We start from the raw sequence: 25,945 nt of genomic DNA, 5'->3' as shown, positions 1-25,945 counted from the left end.
ATGACATCTATGAATACGTCTAATGGATGTCGAATGGAGGTATGAAATGCGGAACTGTGGATGTCTAGTAGATGTTTACGGGACGTTTCACGGACATCTAATGGAGATTTCGAATCTCCATGATAGACGTCTAGTGGACATCCATTAGAGGTTTTTGTTCCGTGTGGGTATTGTTTATTAATAATAAAAATAATTATTCTATTATTAATTACGTATATGTTCTGTAACAATTTAAAATATTTGTGTTTTGAAACGTAATTACAATAAAGAGAACTTAGATAGATAGATTGTCACATTACATTTGTGACGCGCACGTTCCTGAGCGCTCCTTAGTTACAAGCGACGCGAGCGGTAAGAGGGGAACAGTAGGCGTAAGCTAAGAAATCTGGCCAAAAGTTGCAAGTAAATCCCAGCACTGGTCAAGGTGATGACCCTGAGTAACATTCAAAAGGTTTCAGTCGGCGTTCATTGTTTATTTAAAAGTTATAAACAAAAGAAATTTTATAAATAAAACATATTTTTCGGATACCATGTACATATATTATACCCAATTGATACGTATTTTTACCTCCTGAACACGAATATGAAACTTAAAAATGGCGGTCGAACTCGCAAGTCGAAGAAAAACGCAAAAAAAGGTAAATTAAAGGAAAATGAAAAAAAGGTAAACAATATAAATTTATATAAAATTTAATACAATTTAATACAATTAAAAAATATCACAAATGTATGTGTACACACACACACACACACACGCGCGCGGAGGGTGCAAGGGGGGCCTTTGGCCCCCCCTCCCGCAACCACCCCGCCGGTAGGCAAGGTGGACCTCGCTTTACAACTTACAGCATATATCCATTGTGCTTGAACTCTTCGCAATGCGTCCCCTATCGACGGAGTAGTTGCGGGAAAGGAGGCCGAAGGCCCCCCTTGCATCCCCGCGCGCGCGTGTGTGTGTGTGTGTGTGTGTGTGTACACATACATTTGTGATATTTTTTAATTTTATTAAATTGTATATTTTTACGTTTTTTTGCGTTCTTTGCTGCTACTTTTTATGTTTCTTGTTTCGAGAGCTATTTTTTAGTTTCAAATTTGTGTTTAGATGGTAAAAATACGTAAGAATTGGATATTCTTACCCACTATTTCATATAGGTACGTTTTCCAAAGCTTTATTGATTTTTTGCATTTTTTTTTCGACTTGCGAGTCCGACCGCCATTTTTAAGTTTCATATTCGTGTTCAGGAGGTAAAAATACGTAGGAATTGGGTATTCTTACCCATTATTTCATATAGGTGAGTTTTCCGAAGGTTTACCCATATATTGTATGCAAAGTGTTATATAATTGTAGTATTAAAGCTATATATTTTTTCTTTTTCAAGATGAAGCGGAGTTCACTTATATTTAACCTTAACTTATATTTAACTCTCGTTAAGAGTGAATTTTGCTTTTCTCTCGATAAATGTATTAATGAACTTATGAAACTTCTTTTGTTTATAACTTTTAAATAAACAATGAGCGCCGACTAAAACCTTTTGAATGTTACTCAGGGTCATCACCTAGACAATATATGTCAAGGTTAAGATTATCCGAGGTGGCTCCCCTAAGCTAAATAATTACCTGTTTTTTTTTATACAGAATTGGCTGCCCTCTCTTTTAGTTCAAAACTTATTTTTTTTATTCCACATTAGAAGAAAAATGACAAACTTTGATTTTATTTAACAGTACAGGTTTTATATTTTTGTGATGCACTGTTTCTGAAATATTAGATTATACTGAATTGGCTGCCCTCTCTTTTAGTTCAAAACTTATTTTTTTTACTCCAAATTAGAAGAAAAATGACAAACTTTGATTTTTTATTTAACGTCACAGGTTTTATATTTTTGTGGTGCACTGTTTCTGAAATATTAGATTTCACCCCCAAGGGGTGGTTTTTAAAAATTGTTATTATACGCTTAATTAGTCTTTCTACAAGTCTTATCTTACAGCAGAGGTTTCATGTTTTTATGGTGCATCGTTTCTGAAATATTAGATTTCACCTCAAGGAATGGTTTATAAAAATTATTATAAGCTTAATTAGTCCTTCTACAAGTCTTATCTAACGGCATAGGTTTTATATTTTTATGGTGCACCGTTTCTGAAATATTAGATTTCACCCCCAAGGGGTGGTTTTTAAAAATTATTATAATACGTTCAATTAGTCCTCCTAGAAGCCTTATCTAAAGGCACAGGTTTATATTTTTGTGGTGCTCCGTTTCTGAAATATTAGTTTTCACCCCCAAGGGGTGATTTTCAAAAATTGTTATAAGCTTAATTAGTCCTTCTACAAGTCTTATCTAACGGCACAGGTTTTATATTTTTATGGTGCACCGTTTCTGAAATATTAGATTTTACCCCCAAGGGATGATTTTTAAAAATTGTTATAATACGTTTAATTAGTTCTTCTAGAAGCATTATCTAAACCCACACAGAAGCAAATATCTAACGGATATCTACTGGATATCTACATATCCATTTAATGTCCATATCCACTATGGATAACCAATAGATATCTAAAAGATGTCTAAAATGTTTATATCTCCTGAATAACCAATGATGATATCCATTGAATATCCATATAAAATCCCTATATCCATATCTACTGAAAATCTATCAAAGATATCCACTGGACATCTATATAAAATCCACATATCCATATCTACTGAAAATCTACCAAAGATATCCACTGAACATCCATGTATTGTCCACATATCCATATGTCCACTGAACATCTATCAAGGATATCCATTGGACGTCCATATAATGTCCACATATCCATGTCCACTGAAAATCTACCAAGGATATCCATTAGACATCCTTGCGTGCTCGCGCGAAATTTTGACGTCCAAGACCGAACATCTTGTGGACGTCCAAACATTGGCCATTAACGGATGTCTCAAATCGGATGTACGATGGATGTTCATTTCATGTCCATGAACGTATGGACGTAAAATAGATATAAAATGAATATCCATAGGATGTCCTGTGCTGTCTGGGTATATATATACAGGGTGTCCCATTTTAAAAGTTCCACCCTCATAACTTTTCAGGATCAACGTTTGAAGGAAAACGACTCGGATAAAAGTTGTAGGGAACAAAGGGGGCTATCTAATAGTGACCTTGGATTCGACATTAAAGGTCATTTTCAAGGTCATTTGAAGGTCATCTTCCGTTTTTTAAATGGGAACCCCTATTTTTTATTACTTATTCTTGTAGCTTATCTCGAGAGCTTTCCAAAACACTATAACAAAGTATTTCTTGATTCAGTACTTTTCGAGTTATAAGGCTTGAAATAATTTCTTAATTTTATATAAACCATAAAATATCTAGTAAAATATTCATTTTTCGATTATCTTATCTTAATACTTTTATGTACAAAATAATGAGAGGAATCAATTGGTGTAAAGAAAAAACAGTTGTTTTTAAGAAAAAATATGTAATTTGCAATTAACAATTCCATATTTTCTCTTAAAAACAACTATGTTTTCTTTACACCAATTGATTCCTCTCATTATTATATATATATATATATATATATATATATATATATAAAATTTTTTTCCTACTGGCATATGACTCGACTTCCTTTTTTTACCTTTTTTTAAAAGAATAATTTTTTTATGATATCACTAATTTTTGTAGGTAATTAAGACAATTATTTTGTGTAGCAGTTCTGCCAACTCGTTTTTTAGTCAAAATTATATTACTTGCAACTTGGCCATTCGCGTAAAGATACACGGTGCGTCTTACTGAAGTGAAAATGAGACTCGACTTCAAGACACTACCGTGTCTCTTGATCAAGATATGGTAGATTAAAATATAAAATATCTCATAAATTATTTAATTTTTGGCTATTTTACCCTTATAATTTTTTTATGCAAAATGTTACAAGGAATCTATTTACATAGAATACTTATGATAATTCCATTGTAAAAAATGAAGATGACCTTAATATCTTCGAAGCGCCTCCACTTGGACAAAGATTATTATTGCCATATGATAGCCCCTTTCGCACCGTGAAATTTTGATTACACAAATCTTCCTCATCTACATCTTATAGATTCGAAAATATTTAAAGTGCTAATAGTTATTGCTCCTGTATATTTTCTATACTTTCTATATTTTAATTGAAAAAGTATATAGTATCTTCATTATTTTATTTCAAAATTATTTTAATATTAATATCTCTAAAGTCATGTAAAGTTAAAGTCCCATATTCTTCAAGTTATAGAATTTGTCTAAGTGTATTGTAAATAAGATTTTATTCATTATTTATTATTATTTATTCATCTTGTTATGTGCAATTAAAATATATTTGTTCTTTATTAATATTTTTATAGTTTAAGATTCATTTTTATTGTTTTACATTAAAGATGTTATAAGTACATATTTTAATTTTGTTATATTTAGAAAATAGTTTATTATTTCCCGGTAAAAAATTTTTCATGTATATTCATGCAGAATTGAATATAATTGTACAAAACTATATATAATTGTGCAAAAATATGAATAATTATAAATGATAGAGTACAGGACATTATATATATTTATATATAAGTATTCTTCTCTAATATTATGCTTTCTACAACCGTTTCGCTGTTGCTTTCAGGTATATATATATATATTGCGACGTTTCTTATTTTTATATAAGTTTCCTCCTCGAGGTATTAGAGAGGAGGATGCTAAAGGGGGAGCGAAAACGCCGTCAAAAACACAAGGCGGATAGAGAATACTCGCGCTCATAGGAACTAAGATGGAGGGTGTTCTTGCGCGAGCCGCGGCGAAGCGAAGGCCGTCTCGAGATCTCGAAGTTGGGCTCCAGATACGGTCTTTCACGTATCAGTTCGCGAAAACGCCAGAATAACGTGAAAAACGTTAGCATATTTCGCCACGGGCCGACTAGCTCACCTAACGGTAGAGGGGCAGGGTCCGTTGAAAAGGATATTGAATTATTTTATGCGAGGTTGTCGGTAATTACAAAAATTGATAAACACAACGGAATTTAACACTCACGAAAAACGAACACGCAAATAAATTACGCGAATTTAATAGAAAAGAAAATATAACAAATTTATTCAAGAAAAGAAATATAAAAAAAGAATATAAAGTAAAAGAAATAATGAATTCAAGAAAGAAATAATAATGACAATAATTAGCTAATTTGAAATGGTGAAATATAACAGATGTTAACAGAACTTAAACAATTTGAAATAACGGAACGTATAACAAATAATACTTCGATAGCGGTGATAACAATAACAATACGAAATCGAGACTATAAGAAAGCTTTGATATTTGTAGTTTTTCTGGCCCGTTTTTATGGCCGGACTTTGCGAGGCCGAACGGTGTTTCGAAAACGTAACGGAAATTTCGACAATCTCATCGATGACTCATTTTACAGATCCATTCCCTTTGTTCTTTCACTCGCTCTTTTAATCGACAGCACTATGTTCGAAAAGAGGCTTAATAATTGAGCGAGAGTAATCAAGCAATTTGCAAAGACGGAAAATCTCGCTTGCGACGAACACGTTCGATGCGATCGAAAATCGACAGCCGTCGGACGCCGTTTACTTTCTTTTCGGCGGAACGCTTTTTACTTACGCGAAGCCCTCGAATTTCGGCGATTTCTTAGTTCGCTGTAATCTCTTATGCACCGCGACACACTCACACGCACGACAAATATCCCGCAATAAGCGCAAATCCTACAAGTAACAAGCGCGACAAAGATAGCACGACATTCGCAACCTCACGATACGCACACGGTCACACTCTCACATACACGCTAATTACTAACGAAAATTGCCCGAAGATCGATTGCGGGGATGTCTTACGCGGCTTCGACAACTCTTTTCGACAGCACGGCTAGCGAACGCATTCCCCGCGATTTACCGCGCACGTGGTCGATATACGAGAGCCGGTCTCTACGCGTTTTACGACACCCCGAATCCCGGAGAGAGACGAACGGTTCCTTATCAACTACGGCCGACGTTACGATCGTCCTTGATGCCTCGGTCGCTTGTCTCCGGTCGCCCGAAATACACGAAAATCGCGAGCTCGGTACAAAACCCGAGCAACAACGAGACACGAAAATGGCGACGGCGACAGAACGGCCGGTCCACGGACGGAATCGCGTACGTGGCTTACAATTTAGCGATGGGCAACCTCACCGATACTTTCTCCCGTGGCCAGGGGATGATCCTCGGCTCGTCCTCTCGCCTTGACCTAGGCTGCGACACACGAAACGACAACGACGATACTTTACAAAAGCGGCTATACTTTGAGAGCGCCCGCACCAGAATGAATCCCTGGATCTCGCGATCCAGGGTCGATAGCGGCGTCAATCCTGCGCGCAGGGGTGCGCGGATTCGCGGCCAATAGCGCCGTCACACGCGAGGTATTACTGCGCCCCGCGACAACGCCGTGTCGGGGCCGAAACGGCCCCGATAATTTGAAATTCTGAATTTCGACGACCCTGCTATCTGTGGTCTTCTGGAGGCAGATCTTTCGTTCTCCGTCCTCGGAGGGTGGCGCCGATCCGGCCCGGTTATCTCGGTCCAAGACAGCTGTTTCTTTGTCGCTTTTCCTCCTTCAATTGCAGGGGCGAAATCCACCTGCGACTCTGCGCTGTCCTGATCCTCAGGCGCTACCTCCGCTCTCGGCTCGAAATCCGTGAGCGCCGTGTCGGTTGTCGCAAAAAGAATCCTTCGTTGGCCTCTTCCGGTTTCCTTCCGGCGGGTTGCCCAACGTAAAAATAATACAATAAAATAAATTATATTAATAGCGCGAAATATGATAATGGCTCGTCTCTCCGGAGATTTCGATATGGCTCTCGCAATCTTTTTCTGGCGCGGCCGCTCGGCTCGCGCCCTGTTAAGATTTTCGGGGTGGATGGACGCGCGTCGGGATGGCAACGTCACAATATATACCGACTGTCATTATTCAATCGCGGCGCGACGTCGGCCCAAGCGAGGTTAGCCGACTCTTGCCAGATGCCGACTCACGGGTCAACGTTGGCAATACCGCGACAACTGGTGTCCGACATTGACCTGACATTAAAAAAAAAATTAATTCGTATATTTATTTCGAAATTTTATTACTTTCTTAAAACTGAATTTGTTTCTTAATGATAAATTTGGTTCTTAAAATAATTTATGGAAAATTATATATTTGCGCTAGTTATGACATATGTAGATAATATATAACACTTAAATTAAATGAAGAAGTAGTCTACCACGTAAGGCAGTTGGCTCACGATCCAGAGGTCCCGAGTTCGAGTCCCACCAAGGTAAGTGTGTTTTTCAAATACGAGAAAACATTTAATCCGTTATAAAAAACGCTAATTTTCAGATAGAATCATCATATAGGCTGCATCTTAAAAAACAAACTTAGTTTAAAAAAGTAATAAAATTTCAAAATAAATATACGAATATAATTTTTTTTTATGTCGGGTGAATGTCGGAAATCAATGTCGGAAATCAATATATATATATACACGTGATTACAAAGGATATTGTACTGTATCTAGTTAAATGTAAGACAATAAAAATGCGATGTAACACTTAGTAAATAATTTGTAACAAGCACTCAACAATAAAAAACAAAAAAACCTATATTTGTTACTTTCATTATAAAAATATACCTTTATATAATAATATACAAATATATATATATATTCATATCCATTTATGCATAAGCATATCTGTTTTTATATGGACAAAATTGATATATAAGTTTGTATAACTAGATATAATCAATTTTGTCTAATTATATATGAAAAATTTTTTACCGGGTTATTATGAAAGTAATATAATTTACTTTAAAAAATGAAGATTAAGTATCTTAATTGTTTTATATCTGTTGATATAAAACAGAAAAATAGTATATTATATTTTATAGGATACATCAAAACAATCATGCCAAAACGAAAATTGTTGTTAGAGATGTCAAAAAGACATTACCGACGATTAAAACGCAATAAAATTACAATTGTCGAAAATATGAATAACCTATCAACGGATTTTGCTAAGATACACGAGGAACAAAATTCAAGCGATGTTATTGCACACATAATTAGCAATGTTAATCGCGAGCTTGATCAGGCAACAAATATGGAACTAAGAAATGAATTGCCACAACAATATTGTAATGTTCCTGACAATGAAAATGTGGCATATAATCTTGATTACAATAGTAATTTAAATATGAAGGATTTATGTCCCATTTTTAATTACGAGGAAAATGCTGACCATACAGTTTCGCCTACTACTGCATCGATTAGGGACGATTTAATAAACTGGGCAGTACAATTTCAAATACCACATACAGCAATTACTGCATTATTGTTAATTTTAAAAAACCATGGCTTTAGCTATTTGCCAAAAAGCTGTAAAACATTGATGAAAACACCAAAATGTACAAATGTACGGAGAGTTGCACCAGGTGAATACTTTCATAATGGCTTAAGATCAGGAATAATGACGTTCCTACAAAAAAGTCAAGATGACATTGATTTACAATTAATTTCAGTGCAAATCAGCATAGATGGACTGCCAATTTCAAAGTCCTCTAATAGTCAATTGTGACCTATTTTAGGCTCTGTGAGACCCAATCTTTGTGACATTTTTGTCATAGGTTGTTATTTTGGTCCCAAGAAACCGTATGATTGTAATGAATTTTTGCGTGATTTTGTGGATGAAGCAAAAATTCTTGTAACTGAAGGACTTGAATATAGAGGAAAACATATACGTGTAACCATAGATTCATTAATTGCTGATGCACCCGCAAAATCTTTTGTAATTGCCACAAAAGGACATATCGGTTACTTTAGTTGTCCAAAATGTACAACTGAAGGTGAATATATTGATGGAAGAATGTGCTTCCCAGATATAAATTGTCCTAGACGGCCAAATGAAAGTTTTCTTGTACAAAGACAAATAGAACATCACACTAGATTGAGTATTTTATCAGATATACCGAATTTTGGAATGATAACTCCCGTTGGATTATATGCATCTGGTTTGCATTGGCGTGGTCAAGAAAATTTTGAATTTTTGGCTATCCGGACCGTTAAATGCTCGATTGCCGACACGATCAGTAAGCAGTATTTCCAGATTGTTAATTGAAATAAGATCATCGATACCTATAGAATTTGTTCGTAAACCACGGGAATTACATTTCATGAACTTATGGAAAGCCACAGAATTCAGACTTTTTCTCTTATATACTGGTCCCATTATTTTGAAGAATTATATCAAGAAAAATATCTACAAGAATTTTTTAACATTACACGTAGCCATTCGGTTATTGTGTTCTCCAGATCTTGTACATATTACTTATGCAGATTCTTTAATAAAGCACTTTGTGCAGTCATTCAAAATTTTATATGGACCACAGCATATATCTTTTAATATACATGCACTGATTCATTTGGCAGATGATGTTAGAAAATTTGGACCTCTGGATACATTCAGCGCTTTTTGATATGAAAATTATTTAAAAAACATGAAACAGTATCTTAGAAAAGTTGAAGGTCCCTTACAACAAATTCATAATCGTTTAACAGAATTGGAATATTGTATACCGTTTGAAAAAAAACACAGAAAAATGGGTGCACATGGAACACACAATGCGGGTCCAATCTTACCTGGAATAAATGGTTGTCAGTATTCAAGATTTTCAAGAACAGATTTTACCCTATCTATTTATAATCCAAATAACTGCTGTGGGTTAAACAATGGTTCGATTGTTACCATAGAGAATATTGTTACTAATGCTGCTAATGAACTTTTTATTATTGGTCGAAAATTCATCAATTTGACTGATCTATACAGGGTGACCCATTTTAACTTAGGCAGCCAAATAACTCGAAAAATAAGCACACTACGAAAAAATGTTTAGAATCAAAATTTTGTCATTTCGAGGGGGACGTACAATGACGTTAAAATGAGCCCCACCACCCCTCCCCCTGGGCGGTGAGGGGGGGCAAGTTTGAAATCTTAAATGGGAACCCCTATTTTTTATTGCATATTCGGAATCTTTGGCTAAAAACACATACAATTTGTCTGAAACATTTTTCTCGATTCATGATAGATGGCGCTGTAATCGACGAAATTCAATTTCTTCGATTTCTCTTACTGAGAACCCATGCTTACGATTCTGCAATAAATTAACAATAAAAATACCACGTTTTCATTGTTAATACTCGAAATTAGTCTTAAAACAAACTTCTCATTATTTTTTATTACTCATTAATTACTTCTCAAGAAACTGCTTTTAGCGTAACCTGCCCTTTAGGCAACTTGAATGGTCCAAAGTACCGAGACATTTTGGACTTTCCATCTGATGGAGTTCCTCTAAGTATCCCTCCAAAATTTTGTCCATTTAGTGCCAAAGTCACAAGTGTTTATGTATTTTTTTAACATTTGTACTCTGATAAAATTCTGGTAAAATGGCAAATTATACGCCTACAGAAGTAGTCGATATTCTTATAACCTTTGGCGAATGTGGTAGAAATTACAGACTTACTGCCCGTACTTATGCGGAGCGATTCCCAAATCGCCGCCATCCTACTGATCAACAAATTATAAACATTGAAAGGAGATCTCGTAATAATCCACTTCATCGCGAAAGGCGAAGGAATAGACTTCATAATAATAATGACCCTAGATTGCTCGCAGTTTTGGCTATGGTTCATCAAAATCCCCATATTAGTACCCGTCAAATAGAACGAGAACTGGGAATCCCTCAAACTACGGCACATAGATTGTTACGATCAGTCAATTACCATCCGTATCATATTACTCTGGTACAGGAATTAAGTGAGGCCGACTACGTACTCAGAGTACAATTTTGTAGATGGGCTCTTGAGATGTTAGATCAGAATCCAGATTTTTTTAGTAATGTTTGTTTCAGTGATGAAGCAACATTCATCAGCAATGGTAGTCTCAATAGGCATAATTGCCACTATTGGTCACCAGAAAATCCACATTGGTATCGTGAGGTGCTTAATCAACATCGTTGGAGTTTATATGTATGGGTAGGCATTTGCAATGGCCAAGTCATTGGACCTCATTTTTTTGAACGTCCAATTAATAGTCCAATGTATTTAGAATTCCTCGAAAATGATTTGCCAGCATACCTAGAGAATGTTCCCCTTGCAGTTAGACTAAATTTATGGTATCAACAAGATGGTGCTCCTGCTCATTATGCTCGTATTGTACGGATGTTTTTGAATCAAAGGTTCCCAAATCGGTGGATAGGGCGGGGTGGACCAGTTCTGTGGCCTCCGAGATCACCGGATTTGAACCCCCTTGATTTCTTTTTATGGGGATACGTTAAAGATGCAGTGTATAGTAAAGCTCCAACGACAAGATTGAATATGATGGAAAGAATAAGAAGAGCTTGTGAAGCTATAACTCCTTTAATGCTAGAAAATGTACAACTTTCGCTGTCGATTACTGTTATCCTTAGAAAATAATGGTGCACACTTTGAGCATCTCCTCCATGCGGAGAGAGCTGATAACAATGCAATCTTGCCTTAACTGGTTGGGTCACCACACGACCTTGCCTTCACTGGCTGGGTCACTACTTGACCTTGCCTTAACTGGTTGGGTCACCACACAACCTTGCCTTCACTGGCTGGGTCACTACTTGACCTTGCCTTAACTGGTTGGGTCACCACACGACCTTGCCTTCACTGGCTGGGTCACTACTTGACCTTGCCTTAACTGGTTGGGTCACCACACGACCTTGCCTTCACTGGCTGGGTCACCACACGACCTTGCCTTCACTGGCTGGGTTACCACACGTTCAAGCACCCCGAATTGTGAGAGGCGAGGGGACTCACGTTAATCAAGCACCCCGAAGGGAACAGAAAACTGCTACGTCCACGACGTTGTTCCTGGGTTACGCTAAAAGCAGTTTCTTGAGAAGTAATTAATGAGTAATAAAAAATAATGAGAAGTTTGTTTTAAGACTAATTTTGAGTATTAACAATGAAAACGTGGTATTTTTATTGTTAATTTATTGCAGAATCGTAAGCATGGGTTCTCATTAAGAGAAATCGAAGAAATTGAATTTCGTCGATTACAGCGCCATCTATCATGAATCGAGAAAAATGTTTCAGACAAATTGTATGTGTTTTTAGCCAAAGATTCCGAATATGCAATAAAAAATAGGGGTTCCCATTTAAGATTTCAAACTTGCCCCCCCTCACCGCCCAGGGGGAGGGGTGGTGGGGCTCATTTTAACGTCATTGTACGTCCCCCTCGAAATGACAAAATTTTGATTGTAAACATTTTTTCGTAGTGTGCTTATTTTTCGAGTTATTTGGCTGCCTAAGTTAAAATGGGTCACCCTGTATACTGAACCGTGTAATTCCTCCTTGTTAGGAATATATAAGTCGACAGAATGTGAAAATTTATTGGCCTGGCCTCTAACTTCTGTTAGAACAAAATATGTCAAATTCAATATTTTTGATACATTCATACTTCTACCATTATTGCATAACGTATGTATATAAGTTATTTATATGTTTCGTTGATACATTCTACACATGTACGTTGTACACATTGCATGTATTTTTCAGATTTAATATATTTGATTTGCAACATGGCTCCCTTGAACAGTCTATTCCATTTAATAGAATTTGAGGATGGAATACAAGTAATACCTGATAACTGGATACAAAAAGATACCAACAAATGTTGGTATCCTACTTATAAAACAGATCAAAATATTATTAAAGCAATAAAAAAACGTCAAACTCCTCAAGATAATTGGTTGATGTATCCAATTAAACGAGTATTTGGAATATATGGTAAGTAAACATATCACAAGACTTCTTAATTTGCTATCTATATGTAATTTGCAAACTGTTATGAAAAACATATTGTTTATAAAAATCATTAGACATGTCATATTTTTATACAATCCTATAATGAAGCACGCAATAAACTAAAAAAGGCCGAAATAAATTCCGATATTAATTCTGATATAGACGACAAAGCACAAAGAAAAATCAGAGCCAGAAAACAGAATGAAACTGATGAAAGCGATGATGACAGTGATGATAGCAATGCGTCGTGCTTACCAGCATATCCAAAAGTGCCTACAGTTCATACAAATAATATTAAAAGTATTTTTATTATGCATGTTTTTTGAGATGTTTGAATATTCATTTGAAAAGTATATGAAAAAATAAACGTTTAAATTTTTATAGTCGAGCAGTGACATATTTAAAGAATATTTTAAAATTTGATAAATTGTAAATAATACCACGATATTAGTATCATCTATTTTTAAATAATAACAATACAGAAGATTATTTACAAGAGATGATATTAATATCGGATATTATTTACGATTTAATAGGATTTAAAATTTTCTTTAAATACATCATTGCTTGACTATAAAGATTCAAACGTTTCCTTTTTACATATATACATATATGTAAAAAGGAAATATATATATACACACATATATATATATATATATATACAATTATATATTTTTTTAGATATGTACAAAGAAGACTCACGCAACATACACAAAAAGGAGCTAAAGAATGTATTAGAAGTAAATAAGAATATAATTCTGTATCGTATATTTTTAGACAAAATTAGCAATTCTTTAGCTGGTTATTTAATATTTTAAATAATCTTCTATATTATAAGATCGTATAAATACAGGGTGTAACTGAAAAAACACCCACGGAGCAAATAGCGTTATTCCTGATTAAAAATCGAGTCGAAAAGTCCTGAACCATTTTTTTCTATAATGCTTAATAAAGCGGTAATTATTGAGTGAAGTTGCGCCAATAAGCACCGACCTTTAGACGGGCGCACGTCAGTGAGCCGCGCGCCTGGTAGTGTGCGTGAGCGCTCCGCCGTTTCGGCGCTATGTTATGTCGCTATCATGCAATATTCTTATGCGTTGTAATAATGTGAAAAACTTTAATTTGCATTAAAAATCATATTTCTTCCGTCAAAAGCGTTTCCTTAAAAAAAATTTCGACAAGAAGGCTAAAGGTCGGTGCTTATTGGCGCAACTTTACTCAATAATTACCGCTTTATTAAGCATTATAGGGAAAAATGGTTCAGAACTTTTCGATTCGATTTTTAATTAGGAATAACGCTATTTGCTCCGTGGGCGCTTTTTCAGTTACACCCTGTATATGTATATATACTCATAATATAATACAATTTTATATACTCTTTTAGATATATACAAAGGAGATACACAAAATCAAACACAAAAAGGAAATGAAGAATAGATTACAAATAAAAGTAAGTAGCACAATTTAATATCGTACATTTTTATAGATATAAATTAGCAATTATTTATATTGATTATTTTTTATTTTAAAAATCTGTTTTGTGTAAGATCTTATAAATATTTGTATATATACTGTTAATGCAAGTTTATGTATTCTTTCAGATACATACAGCCATACACAAAAAGGTGATGTAGAAGAATATATTCTAATAAAAAGTAAGTAGAATAATTTCATATCTCAATGTAGCCTTATTTATATATGTATATTTGTGTTATTCTTAGATTATCTTCAACGTATTGAGAGAGCATTATCCGACATAAAATTTGACATAAGTAATCTTATTGAGCAATATCAACTTTTATCAACTACAATTTCAAAGGGTTCCAATCTGACACGAGAATGTCACAGCCCTTTATCACATGATGATGAACTAAGCAAATTGTCTTTTCCTCTGAAAACTATAGAAGAACTAGAATCTTTACAACGTATCCTTTCTTCAAACGAAGAAAATTTAAAAGAGCGTATGGTCAGTTAAATAATGTAACATATATACATATATATTAATATATATATATATATATATATATATATATATATTTGTATTATATATATATATATATATATATATATATATATATATATATATATATATATAATACAAATATATATATATATATATATATATATATTTGTATTATATATATATATATATATATATATATATACAGGGTGAGCCATTTTAATTAACGCACGCAATTATTTCGGAAACAAAGCATTTTAGAGAAAAATGTTTCAGACAAAAGTTTTATGGTTTCGAGGGGGCCATAAGATGGTACCATTGGTTTGACCTTGAAGAGTCATTTGAAGGTCACGTGAAGGTCACTTCAATTTTTTTAAACGGAACACCCTATATATTTTTGCACATTCTTGTAGGTTATCTCGAGGGCTTTCCAAAACACTATAATTAAGTACCTTTTCGTTAAGTACTTTTTATGTTATGAGGCTTGAAATAATTTCTTAATTTTACATAAACCGTAAAATATCTTGTAAAATATTCATTTTTCGATTATCTTACCTTAATACTTTTACGTACAAAATAATGAGAGGAATCAATTGGTCTAAAGAAAACACATAGTTGTTTTGAAGAAAAAATATGTAATTTGCAATTAACAATTCCATATTTTTTCTTAAAAACAACTATGTGTTTTCTTTACACCAATTGATTCCTCTCATTATTTTGTACGTAAAAGTATTAAAGTAAGATAATCGAAAAATGAATATTTTACAAGATATTTTACGGTTTATGTAAAATTAAGAAATTATTTCAAGCATCATAACTCAAAAAGTACTTAACAAAAAGGTACTTAATTATAGTGTTTTGGAAAGCTCTCGCGATAAGCTACAAGAGTGTGCAAAAATATATAGGGTGTTCCATTTAAAAAAATTGAAGTGACCTTCACGTGACCTTAAAATGACTCTTCAGTGTCAAACCAATGATACCATCTTATGGCCCCCTCGAAACCATAAAACTTTTGTCTGAAACATTTTTCTCTAAAATGCTTTGTTTCCGAAATAATTGCATGCGTTAATTAAAATGGCTCACCCTGTATATATATATATATATATATATATACAGGGCGATCCTGAAAAACGTTATGTCTTTAAAATGACGTATTCCTGACACCATTCTAAGACAATTTTTCCTTTACCAAAATTTGATTTGAAGCGTAGTTTTTGAATTATGAGCAAAAATAGTTAGTAAATCACGCGTCGGGTACAGAAGGCAGGCAGGAGCGGCGCGGCGTGCCGCGAGCGCGGGCGCAGCTGACTGCCCGACGGGTGATTATCACCGCATGAGTCGCTAACTATTTTATCTTATAACATAAAATTATGCTTTAAATAAAATTTTGGTAAAGAAGAAAATGTCTTAGAATTACGTCAGAAATACGTGTTCCTTAAAATAACGTTATTTTAATAATGAAAAGTTGTTCCGGATCGCCGGCCGTCCGACGTTGCAATCAACTGATTGCTACACGCGATGTGTGTATGGTAGAGTGTGTGCGTAAGAGAGAGAGAGAGAGAGAGAGAGAGAGAGAGAGAGAGAAAGAGAGAGAGAGGGAGGGTAGGAGGGACAGACATTCATACACACGCACGCACTTTTTTTCTCGCTCTCTTTCTCTCTTTTACGCAACACTCATACACTCTCTCATTCAGTCTCTCACTCACACTCTCTCGGTCACTCACTCACTCACTCACCTGCTTACTCACTTGCTCACTCACCTTGTAGCAGCGTAGCGAATCTTCATGCTATGTATTGTTGTTATCTGCTGCACGGTTATGATTGCGCGACACATCGAAATTTTTTCGATTATTAATCTCACACTCGATTGACACAATACAGATTACACGATAACGAGTTTACTGTTTATTCACTCACTATTGATTTATCGATACCAAAAATTACTTTCAAAGAAACGCGAATGCAAACAGCACATGACTCGACGCGAAGCGACGGACCGCGGAGACTGCGCGACCACAAGAGTTATGTTGCCAGAAACGCGACACGCGACATTTAACAAACGACTTGCGCGTGGCGCGTGATTGACGCGAGATAAGACGAACGATCGGCTAAAACCTTCGCATTGCGAATGCGGTAGAAAACATGAAACGTATAATGACATACTTAAAAAATTAATTATTTATTATAAATAATAACTATTTCTAATTATAATAAATAATTATTATTTTAAAAAGCATGTGTTGTACGTTATTACGTTTTCGAAATTATTGCATTCACGATGCGAAGATTTAAGTCAATCGCAAGAATAATGTAATTTTAATTACATGCTAACAACACATGCTTTTTAAAATAATAATTATTTATTATAATTAGAAATAGTTATTATTTATAATAAATAATTAATTTTTTAAGTATGTCATTATATGTTTCATGTTTTCTACCGCATTCGCAATGCGAAGGTTTTAGCCGATCGTTCGTCTTATCTCGCGTCAATCACGCGCCACGCGCAAGTCGTTTGTTAGATGTCGCGTGTCGCGTTTCTGGCAACATAACTCTTGTGGTCGCGCAGTCTCCGCGGTCCGTCGCTTCGCGTCGAGTCATGTGCTGTTTGCATTCGCGTTTCTTTGAAAGTAATTTTTGGTATCGATAAATCAATAGTGAGTGAATAAACAGTAAACTCGTATCGTGTAATCTGTATTGTGTCAATCGAGTGTGAGACTAATAATCGAAAAAATTTCGATGTGTCGCGCATCTCTAGCAATCATAACCGTGCAGCAGATAACAACAATACATAGCATGAAGATTCGCTACGCTGCTACAAGGTGAGTGAGCAAGTGAGTAAGCAGGTGAGTGAGTGAGTGAGTGACCGAGAGAGTGTGAGTGAGAGACTGAATGAGAGAGTGTATGAGTGTTGCGTAAAAGAGAGAAAGAGAGCGAGAAAAAAGTGCGTGCGTGTGTATGAATGTCTGTCCCTCCTACCCTCCCTCTCTCTCTCTTTCTCTCTCTCTCTCTCTCTCTTACGCACACACTCCGCCATACACACATCGCGTGTAGCAATCAGCTGATTGCAACGTCGGACGGCCGGCGATCCGGAACAACTTTTCATTATTAAAATAACGTTATTTTAAGGAACACGTATTTCTGACGTAATTCTAAGACATTTTCTTCTTTATCAAAATTTTATTTAAAGCATAATTTTATGTTATAAGATAAAATAGTTAGCGATTCATGCGGTGATAATCACCCGTCGGGCGGTCAGCTGCGCCCGCGCTCGCGGCACGCCGCGCCGCTCCTGCCTGCCTTCTGTACCCGACACGTGATTTACTAACTATTTTTGCTCATAATTCAAAAACTACGCTTCAAATCAAATTTTGGTAAAGGAAAAATTGTCTTAGAATGGTGTCAGGAATACGTCATTTTAAAGACATAACGTTTTTCAGGATCGCCCTGTATATATATTTGTTATAAAAATTATCAGTTCTACATATTGGCAGCTATTGGTGGAAGTACCTACGAAGAAATGTCTAAAAGAATGCTTATATATATTTTCACCAATGAAGTAGCTAGCCTCTACAGTTGGGTAGGAAAAAAGGGAAAACAAAAACTTAATAATTTGGAAATAATAAAATTAAGGTTTAGTAAATAACAATGATTTTTATGAAACATTTTGTATATTAAAATATCAATGCATATTGAAATTTTCACATGAACAAATCAGTTTATTTATTCGACATTTTGGCAATTATAAAAATTAAATTTTTTTGAAAAAATTTTTTTTATAAATATGATATCGTGAAGACGCATTTTTAAATAAAAATAGTAAAAGTATAAAAAATAAAACATTAATAAAAACTGTTTGTTGTAGAAGTTGTCAGGAAGACGTTTCCTTATGTTACAGAAAAAGATTTTGAAATGAAATGTAAGGATTGGTTTCGCCACGCAAAACATAGATTTGAGAATGAAAAACGACGTCAAGATAATGCGACACAGGTTAGGATTTATGTTAAATATATTATATACAGGGTGACCCATTTTAACTTAGGCAGCCAAATAACTCGAAAAATAAGCAAGATAGAGAAAAATGTTTTATACAAAAGTTGTATGGTTTCGAGGGGGCCATAAGATGGTATCATTGGTTTGACCTTGAAGAGTCATTTGAAGGTCACGTGAAGGTCACTTCAATTTTTTTAAATGGAACATCCTATATATTTTTGTACATTCTTGTAGCTCATCTCGAGAGCTTTCCAAAACACTATAATTAAGTACATTTTCGTTAAGTACTTTTTGAGTTATGAGGCTTGAAATAATTTCTTAATTTTACATAAACCGTAAAATATCTTGTAAAATATTCATTTTTCGATTACCTTACCTTAATAGTTTTATGTACAAAATAATGAGAGGAATCAATTGGTGTAAAGAAAACACATAGTTGTTTCGAAGAAAAAATATGTAATTTGCAATTAACAATTCCATATTTTTTCTTAAAAACAACTATGTGTTTTCTTTACACCAATTGATTCCTCTCATTATTTTGTACATAAAAGTATTAAGGTAAGATAATCGAAAAATGAATATTTTACAAGATATTTTACGGTTTATGTAAAATTAAGAAATTATTTCAAGCATCATAACTCAAAAAGTACTTAACGGAAAGGTACTTAATTATAGTGTTTTGGAAAGCTCTCGAAATAAGCTACAAGAATGTACAAAAATATATAGGGTATTCCATTTAAAAAAATTGAAGTGACCTTCACGTGACCTTCAAATGACTCTTCAAGGTCAAACCAATGATACCATCTTATGGCCCCCTCGAAACCATACAACTTTTGTCTAAAACATTTTTCTCTATCTTGCTTATTTTTCGAGTTATTTGGCTGCCTAAGTTAAAATGGGTCATCCTGTATAGAGTAAAATATAGAGTAGTTCAAAGATTGCACACTCTTGAGACATTAAACTTCAAACTAAAAATGTGGTTTGTTTTATTGTTTCAGCAATAACCAGATGCCAGAAGCATTTTGATTTTTTGCATCAAAGCAAACTTTGCTATAATCAAGGGCTCGATTTGGTTCTATTCTATCTATTCTCCAGTTTTCATTTTTCATCGAATTATATGCAATTACCTAGTTATGCATTAACTAATATTTCCACTGCAAATATTGCCTCGCCTATTAATTTGCTGTTCGCTGCTTGACACTTGACGAGTCCTATCTGAATTTACCTTAAGATAACTAACCCTGAGAGGTGATCTCTCTTGGCTCGCGATAGACTATTCAGTGCACAATTCAGTATTATTAGAGTTCAGTGGCTGCAGTTGCCAAATGTAGAGAAAATAGAAAAAAATTTTATTTGGCCCAATTCTGCTATCTGATATGTGCTATCTAATATGACTTCTAAAAAGTAGACAAATTGTAGAGTAGACATTGCCCCAGAAGTGCATGTATATCATTTACTCATTAAGTTTAATTCGAATTTTAGAATTTTTATATGTAGGATACGTTTTTATTTTCTAAGTTTTGATATTTTTTTTTGGGTATTTTTTTACTGATTTATTACAAATGATAATCCATCAATATTTGACGGTGAATCCATCCAATGATGATTCCATCAATATTTTCGAAATATAGACTTTTTTCATTTTTTAAAGCGTTATTTACACGCGTAAAAATATGATTGTTAAGTTGAAGCGTAATTGTTAAATTGATAACATTGAAGTATGTGTAAGTATGTACGCTGTATATATATATACGTGCATTTTTGGGGCAATATATATATAAACTTTTATATATATATTAAACATATATATATATATATATATATATATATATAACTTTTTGCGTTAACTACATGCATTTAAATGTAAGTTTATAAATTCTATAATCTTAGGATATTAGTGTGCGCGTATTGTGTTTCAAATAACGGATTCGGCATTAATCTTAAGCCCTCTGCGTTTAACTTTATATTCTAAATTCTTTTTGTATTTCTATTTCTAGTAATTCTAAATTTTTTTGTATTTCTATTTCTTTTTGTATTAATTCTGCTTATTAATGAAGCAGGAAATTGAGAACGTATACATTACATTGAGAAAAATAAAAACTAGTTTTTCAAAAGATATTTAAAACTTTAATTTTAATAAACCTTATTACCAATACCTATCCTTAAAAAAAAATATATACATATAGAACATTGTATGGATATCCATGCAGAAATCTAATAAATATCAATTATACATGCAGTAGATATCTATATAAATATTGTCTGAACATTATGTAGATGTCCAATGGATATTGGCTTACATATTCTATGAATATTTATGGAACATTGAATGGATATCCACGCAGAAATCTAATGAATATCCAATATACATGCAATGGATACTTACAGAAATATTTACTAGATATTGTATGAACATCTACTGGATATTTATATAGATATCCTATGGATATTTATGAGAACTCTAATGAATATCTAATATAAATATAATAGATATTGAATAAATGTCTACTGGATATTGGTCTACATATTCTGTGAATATTTATGGAATATTGAATAAATATCCATGCAAAAATCTAATGAATATCCAGTATACATGCAATGGATATCTACAGAAATATCCACTAAATATTGTTTGAATATCTAGTGGATATCTATGTAGATATCCTATGAATATTTATGAGATCTCGAATGGCAGACATCTGGATATCTAAAGCACGTCTAATAAATGTTTCCTATATATTCGTGGATATCCCTAATGCCCATTGAGAATATCTAATAGATATCTAATAGATATTATTTTCTGTGTGGGAAGGCACAGGTTTTATATTTTTGTGGTGCTCCGTTTCTGAAATATTGGATTTCACCCCCAAGGGATGGTTTTTAAAAATTGTTATAATCTTATTTAGTCTTTCTACAAGTCTTATCTAACGGCACAGGTTTTACATTTTTGTGGCACACCGTTTCTGAAATATTAGATTTCACCTACAAGAAGTGGTTTTAAAAATTGTTATAATACGCTTAATTAGTCTTTCTACAAGTCTTATCGGGAGCGTCCGAAATGGCCACGTTCGAAATGGCCACGGATAAATTTGACCACGTTCGAAATGGCCACGTTCGAAACGGCCACGTTCGAAACGGCCACGTTCATAATGGCCACTCGTTCGTAATGGCCACGTTCGAAACAGCCACGTACGGAACGGCCACTCATTCGTAATGGCCACTCGTTCGTAATGGCCATTCGTTCGTAATGGCCACGTTCGAAACGGCCACGTTCGGAATGGCCACGGGAAATATTGAATAAAATTCGATTTGACCACGTTCGTAACGGCCACGTTCGGAACGGCCACGTTCGAAACGGCCACACGTTTGTAATGGCTACGTTCGAAACGGCCACGCTCGGAATAGCCACGGGAAATATTGAATAAAGTTCCATTTGACCACGTTCGGAACGGCCACGTTCGTAATGGCCACACGTTCGTAACGGTCACGTTCGTAATGACCACACGTTCGTAATGGCCACACGTTCGTAACGGCCACGTTCGTAATGGCCACACGTTCGTAACGGCCACGTTCGTAATGGCCACACGTTCGTAACGGCCACGTTCGTAATGGCCACACGTTCGTAACGGCCACGTTCGAAACGGCCACACATTTGTAATGACCACTAAATTCAATTGGTTAATTTCTCAAGGCTTAAAGGCTTTCGCACATGAAATTCCATAAGCACGTAAGACATAAGCGTAAGGAAATCGACCAATCACGGTCGAGTTTTGACCCTTGGAGGGGCTAATACTTGACTGTGATTGGTCGATTTCCTTACGTTTACGTCTTACGTGCTTATGGAATTTCATGTGTGATGGCCATAAAGCTTACTACAAGAATTATTAAAATAAAAGTTTGGTAATAGTTCAGAATCATTACTCATTCTCAAAAGTTGATAAAATTATACTCATTCGACGCGTTTTTGCATAATACAAAAGAATCTGGCAGAAAAAATTGTCACTCTGCCTCGTGAAGCGAGATATTAATTGTTAAAGTTATCAAATTTTGAGGCTAGGATACCTGATATCTTATTTTATATGGTTAGGAAGTCTGTAATATTGACATAAAAGAATGATGTGCAGAAATTATATTTTTATTATAAATGTGATGTAAGAGTTTGGACATGGGTTGAAAAAGGTCTTATATTGAAACTTCCACACAGTACTGTCAGCCTTGGTTAGTTTCCACGTTCTCAAGTTGTGTTATTTTTTTTATGTGGGAGGGCATGGGGACAGGGCTTCGCCTCGTCCCTATAAACTCCCACCTAGACGTTCTTTCTCAGCATGTATTTTACACATGGGTTTGTGACTTTGTGAAAAGTACATGCTGAGAAAGAATGTCTAGGTGGGAGTTTACAGGGACGAGGCGAAGCCCTGTCCCCGTGCCCTCCCACATAAAAAAAATAACACAACTTGAGAACGTGGAAACTAACCAAGGCTGACAGTACTGTGTGGAAGTTTCAATATAAGACCTTTTTCAACCCATGTCCAAGCTCTTACATCACATTTATAATAAAAATATAATTTCTGCACATCACTCTTATGTAAATATTATAGACTTCCTAACCATATAAAATAAGATATCAGGTATCCTAGCCTCAAAATTTGATAACTTTAACAATTAATATCTCGCTTCACGGGGCAGAGTGACGATTTTTTCTGCCAGATTCTTTCGTATTATGCAAAAACGCGTTGAATGAGTATAATTTTATCAACTTTTGAGAATGAGTAATGATTCTGAACAATTACCAAAGTTTTATTTTAATAATTTTTGTAGTAAGCTTTAAGCCTTGAGAAATTAACCAATTGAATTTAGTGGTCATTACAAATGTGTGGCCGTTTCGAACGTGGCCGTTACGAACGCGTGGCCATTACGAACGTGGCCGTTACGAACGTGTGGCCATTACGAACGTGGCCGTTACGAACGTGTGGCCATTACGAACGTGGCCGTTACGAACGTGTGGCCGTTACGAACGTGGCCGTTACGAACGTGTGGCCGTTACGAACGTGGCCGTTACGAACGTGTGGCCGTTACGAACGTGTGGCCATTACGAACGTGGCCGTTACGAACGTGTGGCCATTACGAACGTGGCCGTTACGAACGTGTGGCCATTACGAACGTGGCCGTTACGAACGTGTGGCCATTACGAACGTGGCCGTTACGAATGTGTGGCCGTTACGAACGTGTGGCTATTCCGAGCGTGGCCGTTTCGAACGTGGCCATTACAAACGTGTGGCCGTTTCGAACGTGGTCAAATCGAACTTTATTCAATATTTCCCGTGGCCATTCCGAACGTGGCCGTTTCGAACGTGGCCGTTCCGAACGTGGCCGTTTCGAACGTGGCCATTACGAAAGAGTGGCCATTACGAACGTGGCCGTTTCGAACGTGGCCGTTTCGAACGTGGCCATTTCGAACGTGGTCAAATTTATCCGTGGCCATTTCGAACGTGGTCAAATTATATCCACTCGTCTTATCTAACGGCACAGGTTTTATATTTTTGTGGTACACCGGTTCTTAAATATTAAATTTTACCCTCAACGGGTTATTTTTGAAAATTTCTTTTATAAGGATAGTTTTTGAAAATTATTAGTCTCTCACGTATGCACGCACATACATATGTATTACACGTATGCATGCACATATTTACATATAATCTTATTTCTTAAGACGTATTTGCACATTCGAAAAAGTAATCGTACATGAGCGCTGCAAACGCGCTTTGAGGGACAAACTCGCTTTGCGTGTGTGCGTGTGAGCATATGAACGTAAATCTGAACCTGAATCTGGAGGAAGAGAAGAAAGAAAATAACGAAAAATGTCACAATTCTGATCAGAGTCATCATTTCTCAGGATTCACCGCACTGATTTTATTCAAACTGGTCGCACTCGAAAGCTTATATTCACATTATATAATAAAAGTGCCGTAGATTTTTGATTACAGCTTTAGTTTATTAAATATCTTAATCGAAAGTTCATTAGACCCAAAATTCCGGATAAGCTACTTGGTAGCCAGGGTTGAGATTTTATTTTTTTATGTACTTGGCGTCGCGACGCTACCGCGTCGCTTGATTTATAAACTTCGCTTTGTCTTGCAAAGTACATGCGTGGATACCGTGTGTGTGTTCCGTCCCTCTCCCTACGGGGGAGCTCCACTTTCGGAAGATATAACCTAACCCAACCCGTGTCTGAAGTGTGGAATATACCTGGCTTCGCATAAAAAGTTGCAAACTTATATAAACTCCTGAACCATATGAATCATGTGAAGCGAAATGTCATATGTCAAGGTATTTCCTACACTTCAGACACAGGTTAGGTTAGGTTCCCTAGTAGCACAATTTTATTGCAGCAATATTGGCTAACAATATATATCCAACATTTCCCATGTTGGTCCAATATTGCAAAGTAGACGCGATTTCATTTTACTTTAAAAAAAAGAGATTTAGCCAAGCAGGCATCCGATTTAGTACGAAATTATAATAAAATTTATAGAGATACACGTAGTATAAAACCGACATTATATAATGAAGGCGAGTATGTGTTGGTACAAGATACTCGTTCTAAGCCAGGGGTTAATTAGAAGCTTAAACCAAATTATAAAGGTCCGTAGTAGTCAAAAAAGTTCTTGATAACAATCGTTATGTAATTACAGATATACCTGGTTTTAACTTAACCTCTCGACCAATGGATACGATTCTGTCCTCAGATCGCCTCAAATATTGGATAAACCTGTCAAATAACACATGCAATTAAAATAAAACTAGTCTTAATGTGTTAAAAAAAACGATAAATCTTTACATACCCACACGGAACTTGACATCCATTGGACGTCTATACAACCTTCAGAACTCCATATGACATCTATGTCCATGGTGGATATTGAATAGATTTCTAATGGAAGTCCATATTACCTCTCATGGTAGATATCTTCTACAAATCCATCATGGATGTCTACTGGATATCTGTTATGGCTATATGATCGATTTTTACATACATATATCTCTAATAGAAATCCATATTACCTCCATGGTAGATGTCATCTACAAATCCATCATGGATGTCTACTGGATATCTGTTATGGATA

General features: G+C 35.1%; 1 protein-coding gene across 1 annotated transcript; it reads left to right on the top strand.

The window, feature by feature from the left end:
- Positions 1-12,625: 12,625 nt before the first annotated feature.
- Positions 12,626-20,409, top strand: LOC145973998 (uncharacterized). The gene is made up of 8 exons (XM_083103717.1): positions 12,626-12,850; positions 13,031-13,168; positions 13,550-13,608; positions 14,253-14,318; positions 14,470-14,523; positions 14,590-14,829; positions 18,727-18,818; positions 19,820-20,409. Exons 1-5 carry the CDS (start codon positions 12,643-12,645, stop codon positions 14,500-14,502), a joined length of 504 nt encoding a protein of 167 aa, XP_082959843.1. The 5' UTR covers positions 12,626-12,642; the 3' UTR covers positions 14,503-14,523; positions 14,590-14,829; positions 18,727-18,818; positions 19,820-20,409.
- Positions 20,410-25,945: the final 5,536 nt, after the last annotated feature.

The sequence above is a fragment of the Camponotus vicinus genome, unplaced genomic scaffold (genome assembly GCF_025532165.1).
Source record: "Camponotus vicinus isolate PSW18456_S1 unplaced genomic scaffold, iyCamVici1.0 SCAF_1, whole genome shotgun sequence".
Classification (NCBI taxonomy): Eukaryota; Metazoa; Arthropoda; class Insecta; order Hymenoptera; family Formicidae; genus Camponotus; species Camponotus vicinus.
This window is presented reverse-complemented; position numbering and strand designations above follow the sequence as displayed.